Raw genomic sequence first — 20,597 nt, 5'->3', positions numbered from 1 at the left:
CAGGTACAAATGAAAGAGGACTTGCAAATGACTCAAGGACCTAGTGCCTACTAAAGGAGCTTTTGGTCCAAAAGAGTGACAAAAAAAAATTAAATATATGTATTTAAGGGCAAATAGGGTAATATTACCGTAGAGAGGCAAACCCACAGCACTGTAGGCATTACAGGGTGTGGTTAAGAATGTAACTGGAGCAGAGCTTTCTAGGTTTGAATTCCTGCTCTGCCCCTTCCTGGCCGCAGGCTTTGGCAGGCCACTGATCCTTCCTGGCTCGGCCTCTTCATCTGTAAAATGGAAGGACACTAGTTACTAATGTGTAAGAACTAACGCATAAGTTGCCAGGACTAAATGTAGTGATGCTGTAAATGCTGGCTGCTAAGTTTGTTATTTATTTGCAGTGAAGCGAAAGGTTATATCAGGCGAATGTATGCTGCTCGGTTCTGTCTCGTCACAACAAAGATTTGGAGTGACGGACATTAAAGCCCCCCCTCGGCGTGTCACAGCTCTCGGGTCTTGACAGACCGTGTTATAGCTCTTAGACAAATCAGTGTTACAGCTCAGTATTACAGCTCTATTTTATTTAGATAATAGCAGGAAATCCATCTTCGAGGCGTGAGGGCATGTTGACCCAAAGACGTGAAGAGAAGAGCGCCTCAGCGTGCGGAGGGGGGTCGGGGGGCGGAGGGAGCGAGCGAGCTTTGGCTCCTCTTTTTATCTGTTTCTCTCTCCCTGGGCCTGTCCTGTGTAAACTGGGCCAGCCAGGAGTGCTGTTTGTTTTACCTGAGGTTCTCGCTCCGGCCCTTGGACCTTCCTTTGTTCTATTTTCGCCGGCTTTTCCCTTCCAGGTCTTTTAGCCACCGCCATTCTGGACTCCTTTTCCCTATTCTAACTACCTAACAGTTAGAAAGAGAATATGAACTCATACATTTCTGTAATAGCATAGTAATTAAGTTTACTTTCTTTATAACCTAATGTAATGATCAAATGAAAGAATTTGTATGAAAAGTATATTAAAAAGTTCAAAGTTCTCTGCTAACAGACATGCTATTTTTTATAATTCAGGCTTGTATCTGGCCTTATTTTGTATCTGGATTTGCTGTCCCAGAAGCTGGGGATTTAGTCTGGTATTGCAAAGAATGTGAGAGTGTCAGTTAGCTACAAGCCTCCGGTATCACTGGGTTCTATCAGCCTTAAAGTAATAGGTCAATCTAGTCACCTGGAGAAAGAAATGTGAAGGCAGATTTTCCTCTCGGCTTCTAATCCTCTTCAGCTTCTTGTTCCCATTTCACTGGCACTGATCCTATTAGACATTCTTTTCATCCCAATTACTTTGTGAGACGTGAGCCTTATTTAGTTCATATGAAACTTAACTACAAAATTATATTTTGTATTGGAATTAATTGAACTTCAGATGGAAGAGTCCCCATTATCTACATTTGCTATCCCTATAGTATTAATCACTTTATAACACACCAAATATGTTATGATTATCATGTTTATTGTCATTCTTCCCCAGTTAGATTGTCAGTCCTATAATGGCAGCGATCTTGGCTCACTGATGTGCTCCAGCATCTAGAGCAAAATCTGTAACATCATAAGTGGTCAGTAGATGTTTGTTGAGTGAATGAATGATGGATACTATTAAGTGATTGGGAGAAAAAAAAATAAGGTGGCAGTAAGCTTGGTGGGAAGAGAGCGTTTTGAAACAATATATTAAACACAACTTCATCTTTTCCAATAAAATATTTATACAGAGTTTATATTGGAGGAATGCCCTGTGAACTTCTCATATCACAATCTGATAATTTGTAAGTAATTCAAATAATTTTCTTTAGAAAAATAAACAGTAGATATAAACATACTACATTTAAATAGTAATTTCTAGCAATATTGCATAACCAAATGCTTTATAACACAGTATAAATTATAATATTTGATATAGTAATTTATCAGTCTTGATATAGTTAGATATAACCTGATATCCGCTATCTCCAGTGTATTATGATATGAACTGTTGTTTAAATTATTTTGAGGAATACCTTTATCAAATAATTGTTTCACTTGGTAGTGTTTTAAATTCTTTAAAAGGAATATCAATGGGGATGACCAAATTAATGACAAAATATTTAATTTTTAAATAACTTCAACAAAGACTGGGAAATATTTATTCAAATAGCTTCAGCTAAGACTGGGAAATATTTATTCAAATAACTTCAGCTAAGATTGGAAAATATTTTACAAAAATCTTTGTTGTAGCAACAGTTTCTGTGCTGATACATATTCTGAAATTCATAAGATTTTCTGAGGGAAACACAATGTTTTAAAACTTTAATGTCAATGTAAACTTTGAAATTAAAATGCGTATTTTATTAGGTATGGTCTAAAACTAGATCACCCAAATGGAGACATGGGTTCTATGGTTTGTAAGACGAGTGGAACTTACATTGGTGAGTGTTGACCATCATTTGTCATAGTTCTCAGAAATGCCTGACTGTATTTCCTTGTTTGGTGTTTTCTTAGACCTCTCCTATAGCCTCATCCCTTTTTTAAACATTAGCACTTCCTGTTTACCGTGGCTGTTTTTCAGCATCACGTAAGCATGTATGAATTACCTTTTTCTAAGGTTTACACTGAAGTGTCTTCAAGTGTCTCTTTTTTCATTTCTTCTGTCATTTAAATGATTCCATTACTAATTTGGCTGTTTACCTGTAGCTTTAATTTTACTCTGATTTTTACTCCTTGCTCCATGTACTTCAGAATCATAAACATTTTAATTAGTTAATGAGCTTTATTCCTTCTGCCTCAGGCTTCACTGGTGGCTCAGAAGGTAAAGAATCCACCTGAAATGCAGAAGATCCAGGTTCAATCCCTGGGTTGGGAAGATCCCCTGGAGAAGGGAATGGCAACCCACTCCAGTATTCTTGCCTGGAGAATTCTATGGACAGAGGAGCCTAGTGGGCTACAGTCTATGTGGACACGACTGAGTGACTAACACGTGCGCGCATGCACACACACGAACACACACACGTACACATTCCTTCTGCCTCACAGCCTTTAGAAGTTTCCGGTCCTGAAAGTTTCAGATAAAATGTCATGTCTTCAAAAAAGCCTGATCCCCAGCTTTACATTCTCAATGTTCGTTCTCCTTTTCCTTGATAGCTTTATCACAGTTTTTAGTTCTCTGTGTCCTTGCTTTTGACTGACTATATCCTCCGTTTGACAGCGTGCTCTTTGAGAAGAGCAAACCGTGTGCTCACCCTGCACCTCTCAACCCATCACTGACCCAATTAAATAGCTGTTAAATGAATGAAAGAAAATGGAGGGCAATATGATTACATATATGTTCTTTTATTCTTCATTCATTATTATACTTTGTGAGGTTTTCCTGGTTACAACCTTGAGACATCTTATTTGTATATCTTAAAGTAGTAGGTGTTTCTTTAAGATATTTCATTTTCATTTCTTTGAGGATTAGTAGATGGTTGCATAATTACGGTGTTAATTTTCTTTGCTTTTAAATCAGCTTTATAATATATAGTTATTATTCTCCTGTGATTGAGAATTTAATTGATTGTGTATTTTAATTAATTCCAGGTCATCACAATGTCAGCTTCATCTTGGATAGTGATTATGGAAGGTAGATCATGTTGTAAATAATAATTTTCATAATTGATTCAACTGGGAAAATAAAATAAAAGTGTATATTTACTTTGTGCTATATATCCCTAGATTAAAAACTTAATTACTTTCAAAAAAATTAATCACTTTACCCAAATTAACATTTAAGGAGTCTGTAACTCCTGTTCACTAGTAATTTGTGTCTCAGACATGGCCTTTCAGTTGTTGGGAAATCTTTAGCATTACTTAAAACAATAAAAAAAAATCTTTGATTGTGATGTGAAAAAGCGTCATTTTATGTTTTGTAGCCCTTCTTGTTTATAAAATTGTTTTGATAACCAATTAAATTTTTTCTGAATGTAAGAATAAATAAAGCTTCATGGTTAATATTACCTTATACTGATGTTCTCTTAAAGTATCAGTACAAATGGAATTGTGAAAGATGGTAGTTACAGCTTTTAATCTTTCATTCTCATACCAATATTAATAACATATTTATGGTTTCTAGTAAAACTAGAACTTATTTCCAGATACCCTAATTTCAGCCAGAAAGACCATCACACACTTATAGAAATACGAGAATATGCAAATCTCAACACGTGTTGCAAGTCTGATAGATATAATAAAGAACCTTTAGTGGCAGGCATGGCCTTAAGCACTTTACATATATTATCTAGCTTGATACTCCCAGAGAACCTATAAATTGGATGTTTTCACCTATCCCATATTGCACACTGGGCGAGATTTAGGAACATTAGGTGATTTGCCTAGGGATATTCAGCTGGCAGGAAACAGAGGTGGAATGTGAACCCAGGCAGTCTGACTCCAGGACCTGAGCCTTTCGTCCAGTGCTTTGCCATGACCAATAGAGGGTTCCAGTCACAGAACCACATCTCATCACTGTTTAACACCCTGACCCAGGATTCTCTACTTTGGGGGGATCACCCCACTCCTGGAGCATTTGCAAGGGTATGTGTGGGGGCATTTGTTGGCCCTCCCAGTCACTGGAGCATGCTGCTGGCCTTTTATGGGCAACACCATGATGTGCCAAACCTAAATTGTTCTTCCCAAAATGTCATAGCATCTCCTGTTGGGAAAGTGAACTGGTTGATTGAAATCCAAATAAGTCGCATCATTTAGCCATCCAATACTAATATAGTTGTAGTAGACTGATGATGAAAAATTGTTGATTTTTTTTTTTGTCTCTGAAGAGAGACTCAGTGATTAGAAGTTTGGAAAGAGTGGCAATATTATAATCAAAGTAGATGTTATTCCTCTTCATTGTTTACAGGCTGCAAGAGAAGGGTGAGATTTGGTCTCTGCATGTATGGAAATGCAGTTGAGTTGGTGAAATTAAATCCGTTACCACTGTATTTACAGATGAGCTAGTTCTAGACACCTAAAGTCAGTAGGTTTACTTCCAACTTATAAACCTGGGCTGGACATTTTTTTTTTAATTAGTTATTTTAAAAATTATTTCTAATAATAGTAACCATAATACTTAAATTTGAGACTTACTGTGTACCTGCCCTATTTTAAGCCATTAATGAGTATCAAAACCACCTTAGGGAATGTGCACTCTTAGTACCATTTTTCAGGTGAAGAAATTGAGGCACACTTTTTAAAAAATTGTGGGTTCTCAAAGCCCAGGGACTGTATTTTTTTTTTAAGGTTTTATTATTATTACTTTTTGACCATGACTCGTGGCTTGTGGAATCTTAGTTCCCCAACCAGGGATTGAACCCAGGCTCCGGCAGTGAAAGTGCCAAGTCCTAACCACTGAAGCACCATCAGAGAATTACTTTAAGTGCCAAGTCCTAACCACTGGACACTTTATTATAGAATAATATATACTGCACTAAAATCTTGAAGAATTTTATAATTCAAGATAAAGCCAGAGTGGGTGATATGTAAACAGTGCTAAGATTTATCTTTATGATTTACATGGGACAGTGACTTAGTCCCATGACTTAACTGTGATTTTCTGTAAGGACATGGCCTACTTAAATATAACTTGATAAGATCAGACAATAGGATTTTATTGAAATATTAGTAAAACATGTTAGAAGCAATGATATCGAGATTTAAATGATTTTGTGAACTATATATGGTTCCTTTGTGCTCTCAATGTCATTCTTCCTAAGGTGAGAAAAGTGAATTCTTAGTTCCAAGTCTGAATGAGAGGTGCTAATTGCCAAATCCATCATATGTCTCTCAGAGAAATAATTATCCAAAAATAGAAGGTTTGAGTGATTGAGCTTGATTGTGATTGATAGGTATACATAAGTCAAGATGCAGCATTAACATACCCCCAAAATTAGAAAATTTGTACATATATAGGCAAAAATATTGCATAAAATTGTTAATTCTGTGATCTTGATTTATAATCACTGTTTCCTGTTTTAAGCCAATGGATTTCCTTTTGTATTAGTGTCTCAGAGTTTAAGAAATTGTATTTCTATATAAAACAGTCTTAATTTAAGGTGATTGTTTAAAACACGATATTTACTACTTAAAAATCTAGTTTTAAGATTACATGGCATTTTTAAAATGTTGTCATTTTATAATTAATAAAATCCATTTTACAAATTTCTGGAGCATTCCTGAATATCAGATGAACCAACTGGAGACCGTGTAACATCTATTTTGTATTACTTTTAAAAAGAAAATTTGTTGAAGTATAGTTGATTCACAATGTTGTATGCATTCTGTATTTCTTTTAATGGGCAGCCTTCCCTCTTCTATTACCCCAAGTTCAAACAACAGCTGTTCCAAACTGATAAGGTTTAGATGAGACTCCTTTAATTGAGAAATGCCTAGTTATTATCAATGAATTAGTGAAAATCACCTCAGTGTCATACCAAATAAATTACATTCAAATTTTATTTCAGGAGGCAATTTCCCCACCAGCTTAAAAAGCAGAGTTAATTTTTCAGAGACAGGATCTGACCACAGACATTGTTGGAACTGGCTTCATTTTAGGTTTTTAAGAAATCAACTGAAAGGCTTATAATATAAACATTTAAAATCCAGTGTGAACTTCTTAAATAACTAATTTAGCATAGCATATTTTCAGGTACTCTTTAGCTTTGCAAATGCACATTATAATGCCTGTGTTAGATTCATAGGGAGTTGACTGTTGATCTCCACCACAAGATTTCCATTATCCTTATAGATTCTATTTCATTGTGCTATAATTATAATGAATGAGTTTGGAGTCTTTAGATAACATTAGAATATCTTAACTTTTCTAATTATGAATTTAATTGAGGTAATTAAGAGAAAGCATTCAATTTTAGGATCATATTCTTTCCATTCCTAGCCCTTTAGGCTATGGAAGTCCAAGTATGTATCTATTAAAAACATGAATAGGTTCTGTGTTTATTAAGGGTGACCTAACTATGGTGGACTGTTGTGAACTTGCACTCATCCTTTGTATCTCATGTAAGTTAGTAGCTAGAGAAGAGAACTATGTAGTACCCAGGGCTCTGAACTCAAACTACCTGGTTCAGATTCCATTTCTGCTACTGTCTTTGTGATCTTGACTAAGAAAACAGTCAAATTTTTTTTTAAATTTTTTGGCCATGCTGCACTGCATGTGGGATTTTGGTTCCTTGGCCAGGGATCGAACCCATGCCCCCTGCACTGGAAGGGCAAAGTCTTAACCACTGGATTGCCAGAGAAATCACTGATCTTGACTAAGAAGAAATTTCTCTGAGTATTACCTACCTCATGGGATTGATACAAGAATTAAATAGCATAGTAATTAGAAGCTTAAAAAATTAAAAATTTTAGCATACCTGGTAAGAGTTCAATGATGTTAGTTACTCTATCACTAAATGGGTCATAAGAGCTCAGAGAGCCCCAGATGGTCATCCATAGAGCCCAACTTTTATGAAGGGCAGTCTTCCTGTGTGTTTATTTTTTATGTTAATACAAATTCTTACTTTATTGAACTATAATTTGCATATAATAGAAGGTGCATATTTTAAATATGCAGTTCAGTGAGTGCTGACAAATGTGTTTGGTGTATTTGTGGATTTAATAAACCAGGCTATAGAACATCTTTATTTTCCTCAAAAGTTCTTTCTTGGTCCTTTGCAAATTTTGATATGATTTCTATCACTGAAGTAAAAGAAAATTTCCTAAAATAAAGGTCATTTTTTAAAACAAGAATTTTTACTTTTTTTTTTAAACAGGAGCTTACCAGAAAAAATGGCATATTTTGTTTCTTCTCTCAATAAAATTTCAATGTTTCAAACATATGCAGGTATGTGACCTTTCTGTATGAGGGGAAGGCAGGGGAAGAGAAGTGCATATACTTTATTTCATCAAATCAAGTACAACAATGATTGTAAAGTATGCTATATTATTTTATGTTGTTCTAAGAACAAAAAAACACCCAAGATAAGGAGTGCAGTAGGAAGCCCTGACATTAAGCCAGGATCTACAAAAAGCCAAGATCTGTAGCCAAAAATTACATTTCTGGTGTCAGGTTGATTGAGAAATAAACTTATCTCACTAAGAGAGACAGCAGGGAAACTTAAGCATCTCAACTTGGGATGTTGATCAAGGAAGGAAAAAAAAAATCTCTGCTGTCAATTTAAACCCACAAACCAGCACTCTTGGAGATTTATGCTCTCAGTGTGGTCCAAAAGATTCCTCAAGGAGATCATAATTTATTTCAATTTAAAGAGATCTCAGTGCCAGGCCTGGGGTGATTCAGACATGAAAGATGTTCAAAAATGAAAAAAATGTGTGTCTTGGAATCAATCAAATATGATCTATCCTGGCTTTTTCTGGAAACTTACTGTGAAACTTAGTGTGAAAGTATTGGTCGTGTCCGACTCTTTGTAACCCCATGGACTGTAGCCTGCCAGTCTCCTCTGTCTATGGGATTCTCCAGGCAAGAATACCAGAGTGGGTTGCTATTCCCTTCTCCAAAGGGTCTTACCGACCCAAGGATGGAACCCAGGTCTCCTGCATTGCAGGCATATTCTTTACTGTCTAGGCTACAGAAGTCTATTTTATTTAATGTGAAACTCCTATGGAAAAAAAAACAGTTCATTTGATAGAGTGAACTAATAAGAGTAAATGTTTAAAAGAATGTACCATGTATCATTACTGGTCTATTTTACTGGTATACGTAAGACTCATATACAAAGCTGCAAGCATTCCAATCATAGTTAATGTATTAGTATGTGAGAAAAATTTAAGATGTTGGTCCGTAAATAAAAGAAAGATTTCGTTTTTAAAGAGCATAGAGAAGAGGTTGTTCTCTTGCCTTCCTGTTTTCTTTTGGAAACAAACATCTATGCTCAGCCCAGGTTTTCCTTGTTCTCTGGATCCTTCCATTACCAGTGTCTGTTTGGTACCAGTTACCACTAACCCTTGGTCCCCAGGAGATGCAGGTATGTGTGAAGCCATGTTTATTGTCTTATTTGCAAGACTGCATCAGAGACAAAAGAATGAAACACCTGCTTCATTCCTTCGGTAATCCAGTACGTTTGCTATGTTATTTGCTACGGCTAGGTAATTTGGAAAACTTATAAAAGACCAATCTTTACATTTATGTGGAATATTCATAACATTTTATTTCTTGTCCTTCCCCTCCCCATGCCAGAGATCACTAGGATTTCACCTTCACAAGGAAGCACTCAAGGCGGCACCTTGCTAACGATCAGTGGACGGTTCTTTGATCAGACAGATTTCCCAGTCCGAGTTTTAGTTGGAGGTATTTTTCATGATCTTTTAATAAAAGAATGAATACTTCCTTTAATTATTCCTGTGAAAAATAGTAGTTGTGCTCAATTAATGTCTTAAATTATGAACTGGTATTTCCAGATGGGCATTTGGTCCTGGAGCTTGATGCTTTTCCCACTGCAATTTTCCAGTGAGGACTGCTCCTGGCAGCCTCATGTGACCAGGGTTTGGGCTCTGAGGTCAGCACCAAAGGGCGTTGCACAGCAGCATCATGGCTGCCATCAACAAATTGCTCGCCACGCCAAAGACACACATAACCTCTATTTAATAGACTTTCAGATTACCTCTCTGAAATGTTACTATTTCTTAATGGGTTAGATAATTACAGGGGAATTTAAAGTGGCATTTCGGGAGACTCCTCATCCCTTTGTCATATACTCTGCATTGTCTGGACATCAGTAATTACAGATTGTATTGGCCTTAGAAAGAGCATTATTTGAATTACAAATGTACATTGGACTTGATTCTCTGGTTGTGCATCACTTTCATATGTCTGGTCCAGATCTGCTCAAAGGTAGGGAGCTAGGCAGCTCAAATGGGAAGTTGGGAATGAATGTATAATGGGGATCTTCTCACTGAGTTAAAATGACCTTACCTACCTTTATGGACAAAGGACAGGACGTCTGTCCAAGTACCTGGCATGTAATTTTTCTGATCGAGCCTTCTGCTCAGGTGATTTCTACTTTTAAGGAATCTCTGATGAGCTAGCCAAAATGAGATTTCAAGAAAAGAAATTCACAGAAAGCAACCTTGTGTAGCATTCATAGGACATCTTTCCTATCCTGTGAATTCTTCCTGGCCAGCTGCATAGGCCAAAAGATTTTAACATTTCATATAATATGTTATACTGTTTTACTACCTTTTAAATATTAAAAACAGGAACATAAACAATTTTGAATTTGTGTTTTACATCTGACATTATGATATAGCTGATATACAAAGATTACATGTTAAGTTTTTTTATAGCATTTCTTTGCCATTAAAATGCAGCCAGATTTGAGATTTTGAATCCTCAATAATTTCTTGAAAATGATTGGTTTTTGTATCTTTCCTTTGCTCCAACAAAAATGAGTTAAGTTGGTTTAAAATATTGTTAAAATATACTGTTTTACAGTTCAGTGATCTTGCATCCACAAAGCATTCAAATAGTGAAAGGTTGTATTGAAGTGTACATTTTCCAGGCCACCAAACAAAACTTGGCAAAGATACTTTCCTCCATTTCCCTTACTTCTGTATTCATGGATTATTTCCATGTCAGTAAATAGTTAATGAGGGTTGACCTTTCATGAAGCACTGTGAGGAGCACTTGGGAGTCTAAAACATAAACTCTTACTCAAGTCTAATTGTACTTATGTATTACGATAATCATTCTTATTTAAAACCTTGTCTGTTTTGGTTTCCATCTGTCTGTGAAATAAATTATTATAAATTTACTTTAAAATTATTATCCTTTTTGTTTTTATTTAAAAAACTTGAACAAAACCACTATTATCCTAAGAAGACTGGAATCATCTACTTTTGTAAATTTTAAACATCACTGATTTATTCAGAAACTTTTATCCAGGGAACAAAACATATAAGGCTTCACTTTGGACCCAGATAAAATAGTTTACAGTGACATCATTTTAATAAACTTTTGTTTCTCAGAAATTATGAAATATTCTAACTCAGATTTGTGAGATTTTGCCAGCAAGATGTTGCCTTGTGGAAGTACAACTAATGTGCAACTAAAGCACAATTAATGAGTGATAAGCTCTGATGGAGAACATGTAAAGGAAATGGAGACCCTTCAGCTTTGCCTCTTGCTTGTGCATCCTGGTTCTCATTGAAAAAGCACTCCAACTTAGGCTGGTGTGATTTGCATTCTGAAGCTCTGTAGTAATGGCTCTGCCCTTGCTTCTCTGTAGGTCAAGCCTGCCGTATTTTGAATGTCACAGAAAATAGCATATGTTGCAAGACACCCCCTAAACCTGATATTCTCAGAACTATATATCCAGGTAAGTCACCGTTGGAGAGAAAGACCATTTCTATATTTGCATAAGAGGAATATTAGTGACCTATCTGTAGTGTCTTAGTCTGTTCAGGCTGCTGTAACAAAATATCATAGACTGAGTAGCTTATAAACACCTTTGATTTCTCAAGATTCTGGAGGCTAGGATCCAGGATCATGGCACTGGCAGATTAGGTATCTGATGAGAATCTGTTCCTCATAGATTAGGCGTTCACAGGGCTAGGGGGGCTCTGTGGGGTCTCTCATAAGGGCACGAATCCCATTTGTGAGGGCTCTACTCCCGTCGTCTGAACACTCCCCACAGGTCACACCTCCTAATACCATCAGACTGGGCATTAGGTTTCATTAGGTTTCAACATTTTAGTTTTGAGGGGACCCAAACATTCAGCCCATAACATAGTAAGAAAAAATACTATCTGAGCTTTTTACAATTTGTAGTGAGAATGATAAATTTCTTCCTAGTTTTTCTTTTATTTCTGGATTAGAAAATATTTCTATTAAATTAGTTGAATTAAGGCTATACGAGTGGAGGTAAACCTGGCCTAAATTTCTCAGACACTATGTGAAAGCTCTATTGATAGAGTATGAAGGTATTTTTATTTCAAATCAAATGATTGTTACTAAATGTTGGTACAGGCTAATGGAAACATTTTAAATGCTTTTTTCCTAGTTAAAAAATAAATCAGTTCAGTTCAGTTGCTCAGTCGTGTCTGACTCTTTGCGACCCTATGGACCGCAGCACTCCAGGCTTCCCTGTCCGTCACCAACTCCTGGAGCTTGCTCAAAACTCATGTCCTTCAAGTCAGTGATGTCATCCAACCATCTCATCCTCTGTCATCCTCTCCTCCTGCCTTCAATCTTTCCCAGCATCCGGGTCTTTTCCAAGGAATCGGTTCTTTGCATCAGGTGGCCAAAATATTGGAGTTTCAGCTTCAGCATCAGTCCTTCCAATGAATATCCTGGACTGATTTCCTTTAATGGACTGGTTTTTCTCCTTGCAGTTCGAGGGACTCTCAAGAGTCTTCTCCAACACCACAGTTCAAAAGCATCAATTCTTCTGCGCTCAGCTTTCTTTACAGTCCAACTCTCACATCTATACATGACTACTGGAAAAACCATAGCTTTGACTAGACGGACCTTTGTGGGCAAAGTAATGTTTCTGCTTTTTAATATGCTGTCTAGGTTGGTCATAGCTTATCATCCTAGGAGCAAGTGTCGTTTAATTTCATGGCAGCAGTCACCATCTGCAGTGATTTTGGAGCACAAGATAATAAAGTCTCTCACTGGTTCCATTGTCGCCCCATCTATTTGCCATGAAGTGATGGGACCAGATGGCATGATCTTAATTTTCTGAATGTTGAGTTTTAAGCCAACTTTTTCACTCTCCTCTTTCACTTTCATCAGAGGCTCTTTATTTCTTCTCAAATAGCAGAGGTTAAATCCTTATCTAGAATGATTTAGGTGTGATCACAGGGAATGGGAGAATTGGAACTTGGAAGTCTTTTCAGATTTTTCACCTATGGCCATTGAAACTGCAGCTGAGGGCTTTGAGGTCTGAAACTAGACCCCCGTGATGCTGTGCATGTGTGCACGTGGATTTTGGGTCTCATCTTGTGCACCCAGTGAAATCGGTTTATAATTGTGTCATTGGTTGGTGTTTGAAGCCAAATAAATTCAGTTTATTAACCTTTTAAATGTCTTTGTTTTGAATGATATTTTAAAAGATGATTTTTTTTTATTTATTTATGGCCATGTTGGATCTTCACTGCTGTACAGGCTTGTCTCTAGTTGTGGCGAGCAGGTGGTGGTGGTTTAGTCACTCAGTCATGTCCAATTCTTTGAGGCCCCATGAGCTGCAGCCCACCAGGCTCTTCTGTCCATGGGATTTTCCAGGCAAGAACACCGGAATGGGTTGCCATTTCCTTCCACACTGTGGCTCTCTAGTTGCAGTGCACAGGCTTCTCATTTTGGCGGCTCCTCTTGTTGCAGAGCACGGGATCTAGGGCACGTAACCTCCCGGAGTTGTGGCACGTGCTGTCAGGAGTCATGACTCCCCGGCTGTAGCGCACGGGCTCAATAGTTATGGATCCCGGGCTGTTGCTCTCAGCTTGTGGGATCATCCTGGATCAGGGATCCAACCCGTGTCTCCTGAGTTGGCAGGCAGATTCTTTACCACTGAGCCACAAGGAAAGCTCTTGAATAGTTTTAAAATGACCAGTTTAAGAGGAGAATTTTGATATTTATAATTGATTACTTTAAAAAATGTTATGTATACCAGAGCTTGCTGTTGCTTAAAAAGGTTGACGTGCTCAAGCTTTCTCTAACCAAACTCAGGAGAAGAGTTGCAGTCGTTATTTTCCAGATTCAGCATTCCAGCCAAGCCTAAGCTGCTGGAGGAAGCCTGCACCTGATTGTTGTTGTATTTTAAGGAATAAAAATAAAAAATGAGATGGCTCCACTGTAATTAGGAAAAAATAACACTGGCAAGTGTTGTTCAGTCTCTAAGTCGTGTCCGACTCTTTGTGACCCCATGAACTGCAGCAGGCCAGGCAGGAAAGGAAGGACTTTCCTGTCCTTCACTATCTCCCTGAATTTGCTCAAACTCATGTCCATTGAGTCAAGGATGCCATCCAACTAGCTCATCCTCTGTCGCCCGCTTCTCCTCTTGCCCTCAATCTGGCAAGTGTAAGTTTACTTTAAATGAGAATGTTCTCTCTCTGATTCTGTCCAAGAAGGAGATGAAATCCTATAGCACAGAGTGGTGTTAAAAAGAAGAAAAGTATTAGCAGAAACCTAAGGCAAACAGTGTGTGTTCATTGAGCCATTAATTGAGTAACTTTTATTAGAGATAATAATCAGGGTGAATGTTTTGTAATCAAATAGTCTGAATCTTGAAGTTTTGAGTGTTGACTACATAAAGCAACATCAGTCTTATCGAAAATAATAATGATATTAATACTATCTTATGTAAGGCATTCACTATGTACCAGGTACTTTACATATATGTGTGCATATATATATATATATTTATATATTATATATATATTCTATATATATATATATATATATAGGACTTTCCTGGTGGCTCAGATGGTAAAGCATCTGTGCCTACAATGTGGGAGACCCGGGATCGATCCCTGGGTCAGGAACATCCTCTGGAGAAGGCAATGGCACCCTACTCCAGTACTTTCGCCTGGAAAATCCCATGGACGGAGGAGCCTGATAGGCTGCAGTCCATGGGGTCACCGAGAGTCAGACACGACTGAGTGACTTCACCATCACCATATATATATATATAAAATATATAATCCCCATAGCAGTCACGCAAGTCATAATATCATACTCATTTTATATAATGTAGAATCAGAGGTTTAGATATATGAAATAATAAATAAATTGTAGACTGTCTTAATAGCATTCTGTCCTCTGGGTACATCTAGAGATATATATAATTGTTTTGTTTATATATATACTCTAAAAATGTGAATAAAAATAGAATATCTATAAGCACTACACAAGTAAAAGTTATTGAGATACTGCATCAAAATTCTGATGAAAGCCTTCTTTTATTATGTTCAGGAGGGAGAGGTCTAAAGCTTGAGGTGTGGAATAATAGCCGGCCAGTACGTCTTGAAGAGATTCTCGAATATAGTGAAAAAACTCCAGGGTACATGGGTGCCAGCTGGGCAGATTCAGCTTCCTATGTTTGGCCCACGGAACAAGACACATTTGTTGCACGTTTCAGTGGATTTTTGGTGGCTCCAGAATCTGACGTTTATAGATTCTACATCAAAGGTGATGACCGTTACGCTATTTATTTCAGCCAGACTGGACTTCCAGTAGATAAGGTAGGGAAGCCACAGCATACCCCTTGATGTTATAGAAAAATATGATAACCTTTATATATGTCCCATTTATGCTACACTAAAACCAATGAATATACTAAGGAATTTATGTGGTGGGTACTTGGCTATTTTAACACATGTGATATGAGCCATAAAGTCATTATAGAAAACCTAATGCTTAAAAGAAAATGTTTTTCCATACCTAAATTTTTCCTAAGAAAAAGTATACATTTCCTTTAAAATTGAAGATTATTTTTATACTGAAAGAATTATAATCACTCATAGGAAATTTGGAGAGGAGTACAAATAGTGATCTTTTTCACTGTTACTTGGTCATGAGATTAAAGTGTTTTATCTCCTTTTGTCAATATTTTATTTTTTACATAAATGGATCATGCATCCAACTTTATAGTCATTTTTGTCATGTATTAGTCTTTTCACATATTATTAAATAGCTTTTATGATGTAATGTTGATGACTAAATAGTGTGTTATTGCATGAGTTACTAAACTTAAGTAACTTTCCCCATACTGGTATGTTTTTAACTTCTGAGATTCTATGATCACAAATAATACTCTGTTGAACATTTGTGTTCATTACATTATTACATGTTCTATGTTATTTCTTTAGGACCATTTCACAAATGTGAAATTAATAGATCATATCAAAAGAATATCCACTCACTACATATATGGCAAGGTTGTCTCCCAGACTGGATGAACAAGTTTAAATTCCTGCCTGTAACACATGAATTCCAATTTTGCAGTAGTTTTTCAGCTTCCTTCTTTTAAAGACAGTATAGTCATTTCTGTTGGGAAGCCCAAAGTCTTCTCTTTGTAGAATGCAGACCCATTTAGTGATCTTTGGCATCTTTCAGATCTCTTTTTAATGATCTCATTTGGATTAAGTCCCTCAAAGTTCTCTGCAGAAAAAAAGAATATTTTATTTAACAATAAACAATCTTCCTCCCAGTATGGATCTTTAAATTTCCCATTTGCAGTTCTAATTGTGGAAAAGCTATGATCTGTGTGTGTTCATGGAATAGTGTGGTTGATGTTCATTAAGGTTGCAAGGAGTGAAGTGAGCTTTGATAATTTTTTAAGATCCTTTTCATAATGAATAATATATTAGAAGAAAAATATGAAGTATTTTCATGTTTTTCTGTTCATAAAAGGTCTAAGGCTGAGAGAAATAATAAATGATAAATAAATGCTGAAAAGGTTTATTAGTAAGTTCTTTTCTGTCTCTCTTCCCCCATCTCTTTCTCTGTCTTTTTGGAATAAGGTGAGGATTGCCTATCATTCTTCCAATGCCAACAATTATTTTTCCAGCCCAACACAGAGGTCAGATGATATTCATCTTCAAGAAGGAAAAGAGTAAGATTTTTTTCTTTTCTTTAAACTATTGTGTGATATTTAAAAACCAAGAGTTTATATATAAAAATATTTTCAACTTGTTTTGTTGGTGGAAGTGATATTAATTTATTGGTTCAATTTGTAATTTGCCATTCTCCATAATTTTGTTACATTTTGTTCCTATATTCTCAAGAATACTGACATTCAGCTAACTAGGGAAATTTGAAATCTAAATTATTCCTGTTATAGAAATTATAATTTTGTGAAATTTACTCAATCCTGCTTCAGTTTCTTACTAGGACCTTTCAGTCAATCCAGCCATCAAGTTCTCTGCTCCTATTTTCTCTGTTGCTGGAGAAAAACCACAAAACCACATTGATTCGTGCCACAGTTAATATATATTTAATATTCTCATGATTTATTTCAGACCCTGGGCCAAGTACTGGAAATTTAACTAAAGATATTGAAACATACTCCCTGCCCTTAAGTGGTACATTTTTTAGTGCTGAAAAGTCCAATTTCAGAGAGAAAATGACGATATTATTCAAATAGCTAATAATCCCATTCAAAAAGCCCTTCAGGATTCCTAGAAAATAGGGAGGTAAAAAATGTGATATATGCAAAATAGCTGTTACATGGAGAACATCAAGAGGTTCATGTAAATTACCTTCCATTTACCATTTGTATTTGTTAGGTTTTGCTGCATAAGAAACCATTCCCCCAGATTTAGTAGCTTGAAGCAACCCAATTTTGTGATTATCTAGATAGTTCTTTTGATCCTGGCTATGTTAGTTGGTGATTAATGGTCCAGGATTGCCTTGTTCACATATCTGGAGTCTCGGCTGGCCTGGCAGGAACTGAGGTATCTAGGATATCTCAAGCCACAAGGTCTGTCATGACAGGCTGTTGCAGTGTCGCAGCAGTCAAGAGGGCAATTCCTAATGCACAGGGGCTTTTCAAACTCTGCTTATTGTCACATTTGCTAATATCTCAGTGACTAAAGCAAAAGGCTAGACTTAGACTCAGTGGGTGAAGACAGACTTCACTCCTTTTTTTTTTTTAATTTATTTTTGGCTGCACTGGGTCCTTATTGCTGCCCTCAGGCTTTCTCTAGTTGCAGCAGACAGGGGCTCTCTTCGTCAGGGTGCTCAGGTTTTTCGTTGCGTTGACTTCTCTTGTGGCAGAGCACGGGCTCGAGACACACAGGCTTCAGTAGTTGAAGCTCTCAGGCTCTACGGAGTGTGGCATTGGTAGTTGTGGCACATGGGCTTAGTTACCCTGAGGTATGTGGGATGTTCCAGGACCAGGGATCGAACCTGTGTCCTCTGCTTTGGCAGGTGGATTCTAAACCATGGGACCACCAGGGACATCCTGGACTTTGCTTCCTGGTGGGCAGAGTTTTGTTTATCAGTCCAGCACATCACCTTTTCAGATATTGATTAGATTATGCTCTTAGGAAGCATCATGGAGTTGGTCAGAGAGGGTTGGCATCAATGGTACCTGAGAGAAACTACACTGAATGTTCTCACATGGAATAATAAGCATTCCATTCTTTTTCTCTTCCCCCTTCTACGATCACTGCTTTATACACTTAAGCCTTTTCTTCTTTAACCAAGATCGCCAGGCCAATTCAGAGTAAATGGAGTACCTTGTTAATTTCTATTGCTATTCAGTGTCAATACACCTTCAGGCTTTGCTTTGACCTTGGAAAATGAGTTCAATTCACCTGCTTGACAAGAGCACAGAGCTTGCATGAAGGTGGCTTGTAATACATCTGCCGCCTGGTTATCTGTGCTTCTGCAAACTAGCTTGGAATTTACACATCGGCAGGAATAATGATGCCTGTGAGTTTTGAAATTGAGGCCACATGGCTGGTTTGTTGCACAGTGGTCCCTGGGACCTCTTCGAAGATAACTTGTCTTGCCCGTTCATTTTACTCAAATAATACAGCCTACCTCTACATGCATATCTCTTGGGTCACTCCCCTTTCTATTTGAATCCAACCTCAGTTACTAACTTTTAAATAATTTTTCAGTCTTTAAAATTCTTAGTTTCTGTAATTCATGTGAACAAACAATAATATATGTATTTATAGGATTTTGTGACAATTAAATAGAGTAACGTCTGTGAAGTGCTAGCATGTAGAAAGTGCCTTAAAATATATTTAAGCTGCCAATAAGGATACAGAATTTAATGGTTCTTCTCCGAGTCCGGGCTTCCCTTGTGGCTCAGCTGGTAAAGAATCCACCTACAATACAGGAGACCTGAGTTCAATCCCTGGGTTGGGAAGATCCCCTGGAGAAGGAAAAGGCTACCTACTCCAGTATTCTGGCCTGGAGAATTCCATGGACTGCCATAGTCCACGGGTTCACAAAGAGTAGGACACGACTGTGCGACTTCCACTTCACTTCAGTTCTCCAAGTCCTGCTCCCTAGTTAGTATGCCCACCTTGATTTGGCAGAGACGGCAAACAGGTTCTCAGGGCACCTAAAAGCCTGACATAATCCTCCAGTATCAGTCCTGTGGAGGAAATGACCAGGGCCCCATCTCCTTGCCAGATGGGAGATAAAAAATGCACTTCATTCACAGTCTTTCATGAACCGCGGACACTTTATCTCCATATACAAGAGTATCTGCTGAATAATGTGAGGCCATTTAAAGGAACTCCTAGCTGGCCTCTTCAAGGATGGGAGCAATGGTGACCCTGATAGAGACTTAGGTAGGAAAGATCCCCTGGAGGGAAAAATGGAAACCCACTCCAGTATTCTTGCCTGGGAAATCTCATGGACAGAGGAGCCTGGTGGGCCGTAGTCCACGGGGTCCCAAAGAGCCGGACACAACTGAGCGACTGAGCACACACATAATAGTAGCTTTGCACTCACCTGTAACAACTGGTGGGTGAACAGCTAATTCTGAATAGGCAGTTGGATGATGGGCAGGGGACCTCAGGAATCAAGAATTCCAGATTTAAGGTGTGACTCTCATCTGGCTTGTTGGTGGGCTATCATCAGTCTAATCAGTAAAAGTTTCCTGAGGCAGTGTTTTATTTCCCAAGTTACAAGTAGAGATGATATTTAAGGAACTTAGGGTAAGAGTTTCATCCCTGACACATACAACCACTCAGATACAAAATAGATGGTATATCTGAGCCTACCTGACATTTTCCTAAACACATTACAGTACTTTAACCTCTCGTGTCCCCTGTATTTTATGTCAGGAAGTTTGTTATAACCTACAATGTAATTGTTTTCAGCTCCTTGAGGATAGAGGGTAGTATCTCTTTCAGTAAATATTTATTGACAACACTAAGTGAATTAGTCATTTTCTTTATCTCTAATGCAGATATCTTACACAACTCATTTTCTTTTAGCAAACTGCTGTGAAGTATTTTGATAGTTAAAATGAGGAATGCATGTGTGCTAGTCGCTTCAGTCGTGTCTGACTCTTTGCGACCCTCTGGACTATAGCCCACCAGGCTCCTCTGTCCTTGGGATTCTCCAGGCAAGAATACTGGAGTGGGTTGTCATGCCCTCCTCCAGGGGATCTTCCCGACCCAGGGATCAAACCCACGTCTCTTACATCTCCTGCATAGGCAAGCCGGTTCTTTACCACTAGCACCACTTCGGGACAATATAAATCATTTAACGGACAGCTGTATTGTATCATGTAGAAATTTTATTCATTGAAAGCAAAATTCATGATAAGTGCTCTGGAGAAAAAGTTCCAATCTTTAGTTATTCTATTTTCCAGATATTACATTGAAATCTTGCTACAAGAGTACAGACTAAGTGCTTTTGTGGATGTTGGACTGTACCAGTATAAAAGTGTCTACACTGAACAACAAACAGAAGATGCAGTGAGTGAAGAACAGGTCATCAAATCCCAATCAACAGTTGTCCAGGAAGTACAGGTTGGCCATGATTATAGATCCACCTTAAAGAAAGCAAATGTTCAAAGATAGAACTCTATTTGGTTATTAACTGTACTAGGTAAGATACTGTTTGAAAG

The 20,597-nt window shown here is 37.5% G+C and overlaps 1 protein-coding gene across 2 annotated transcripts in view; it reads left to right on the top strand.

Annotated features, from left to right (window-relative positions):
• The window catches only part of PKHD1L1 (PKHD1 like 1), a 166,512-nt gene that overhangs the window by 20,694 nt on the left and 125,221 nt on the right, over positions 1–20,597 (top strand). For both annotated transcript variants that reach the window (XM_020876376.2, XM_070477243.1), the window contains exons 7-15: positions 1,752–1,805; positions 2,371–2,444; positions 3,592–3,634; positions 7,815–7,885; positions 9,239–9,349; positions 11,286–11,375; positions 14,969–15,237; positions 16,519–16,610; positions 20,340–20,499. In XM_020876376.2, coding sequence (XP_020732035.2) covers positions 1,752–1,805; positions 2,371–2,444; positions 3,592–3,634; positions 7,815–7,885; positions 9,239–9,349; positions 11,286–11,375; positions 14,969–15,237; positions 16,519–16,610; positions 20,340–20,499 — 964 coding nt within the window. The remainder of the gene's footprint in view (positions 1–1,751; positions 1,806–2,370; positions 2,445–3,591; positions 3,635–7,814; positions 7,886–9,238; positions 9,350–11,285; positions 11,376–14,968; positions 15,238–16,518; positions 16,611–20,339; positions 20,500–20,597) is intronic.

Source organism: Odocoileus virginianus, chromosome 15, assembly GCF_023699985.2.
Source record: "Odocoileus virginianus isolate 20LAN1187 ecotype Illinois chromosome 15, Ovbor_1.2, whole genome shotgun sequence".
Classification (NCBI taxonomy): Eukaryota; Metazoa; Chordata; class Mammalia; order Artiodactyla; family Cervidae; genus Odocoileus; species Odocoileus virginianus.
This window is presented reverse-complemented; position numbering and strand designations above follow the sequence as displayed.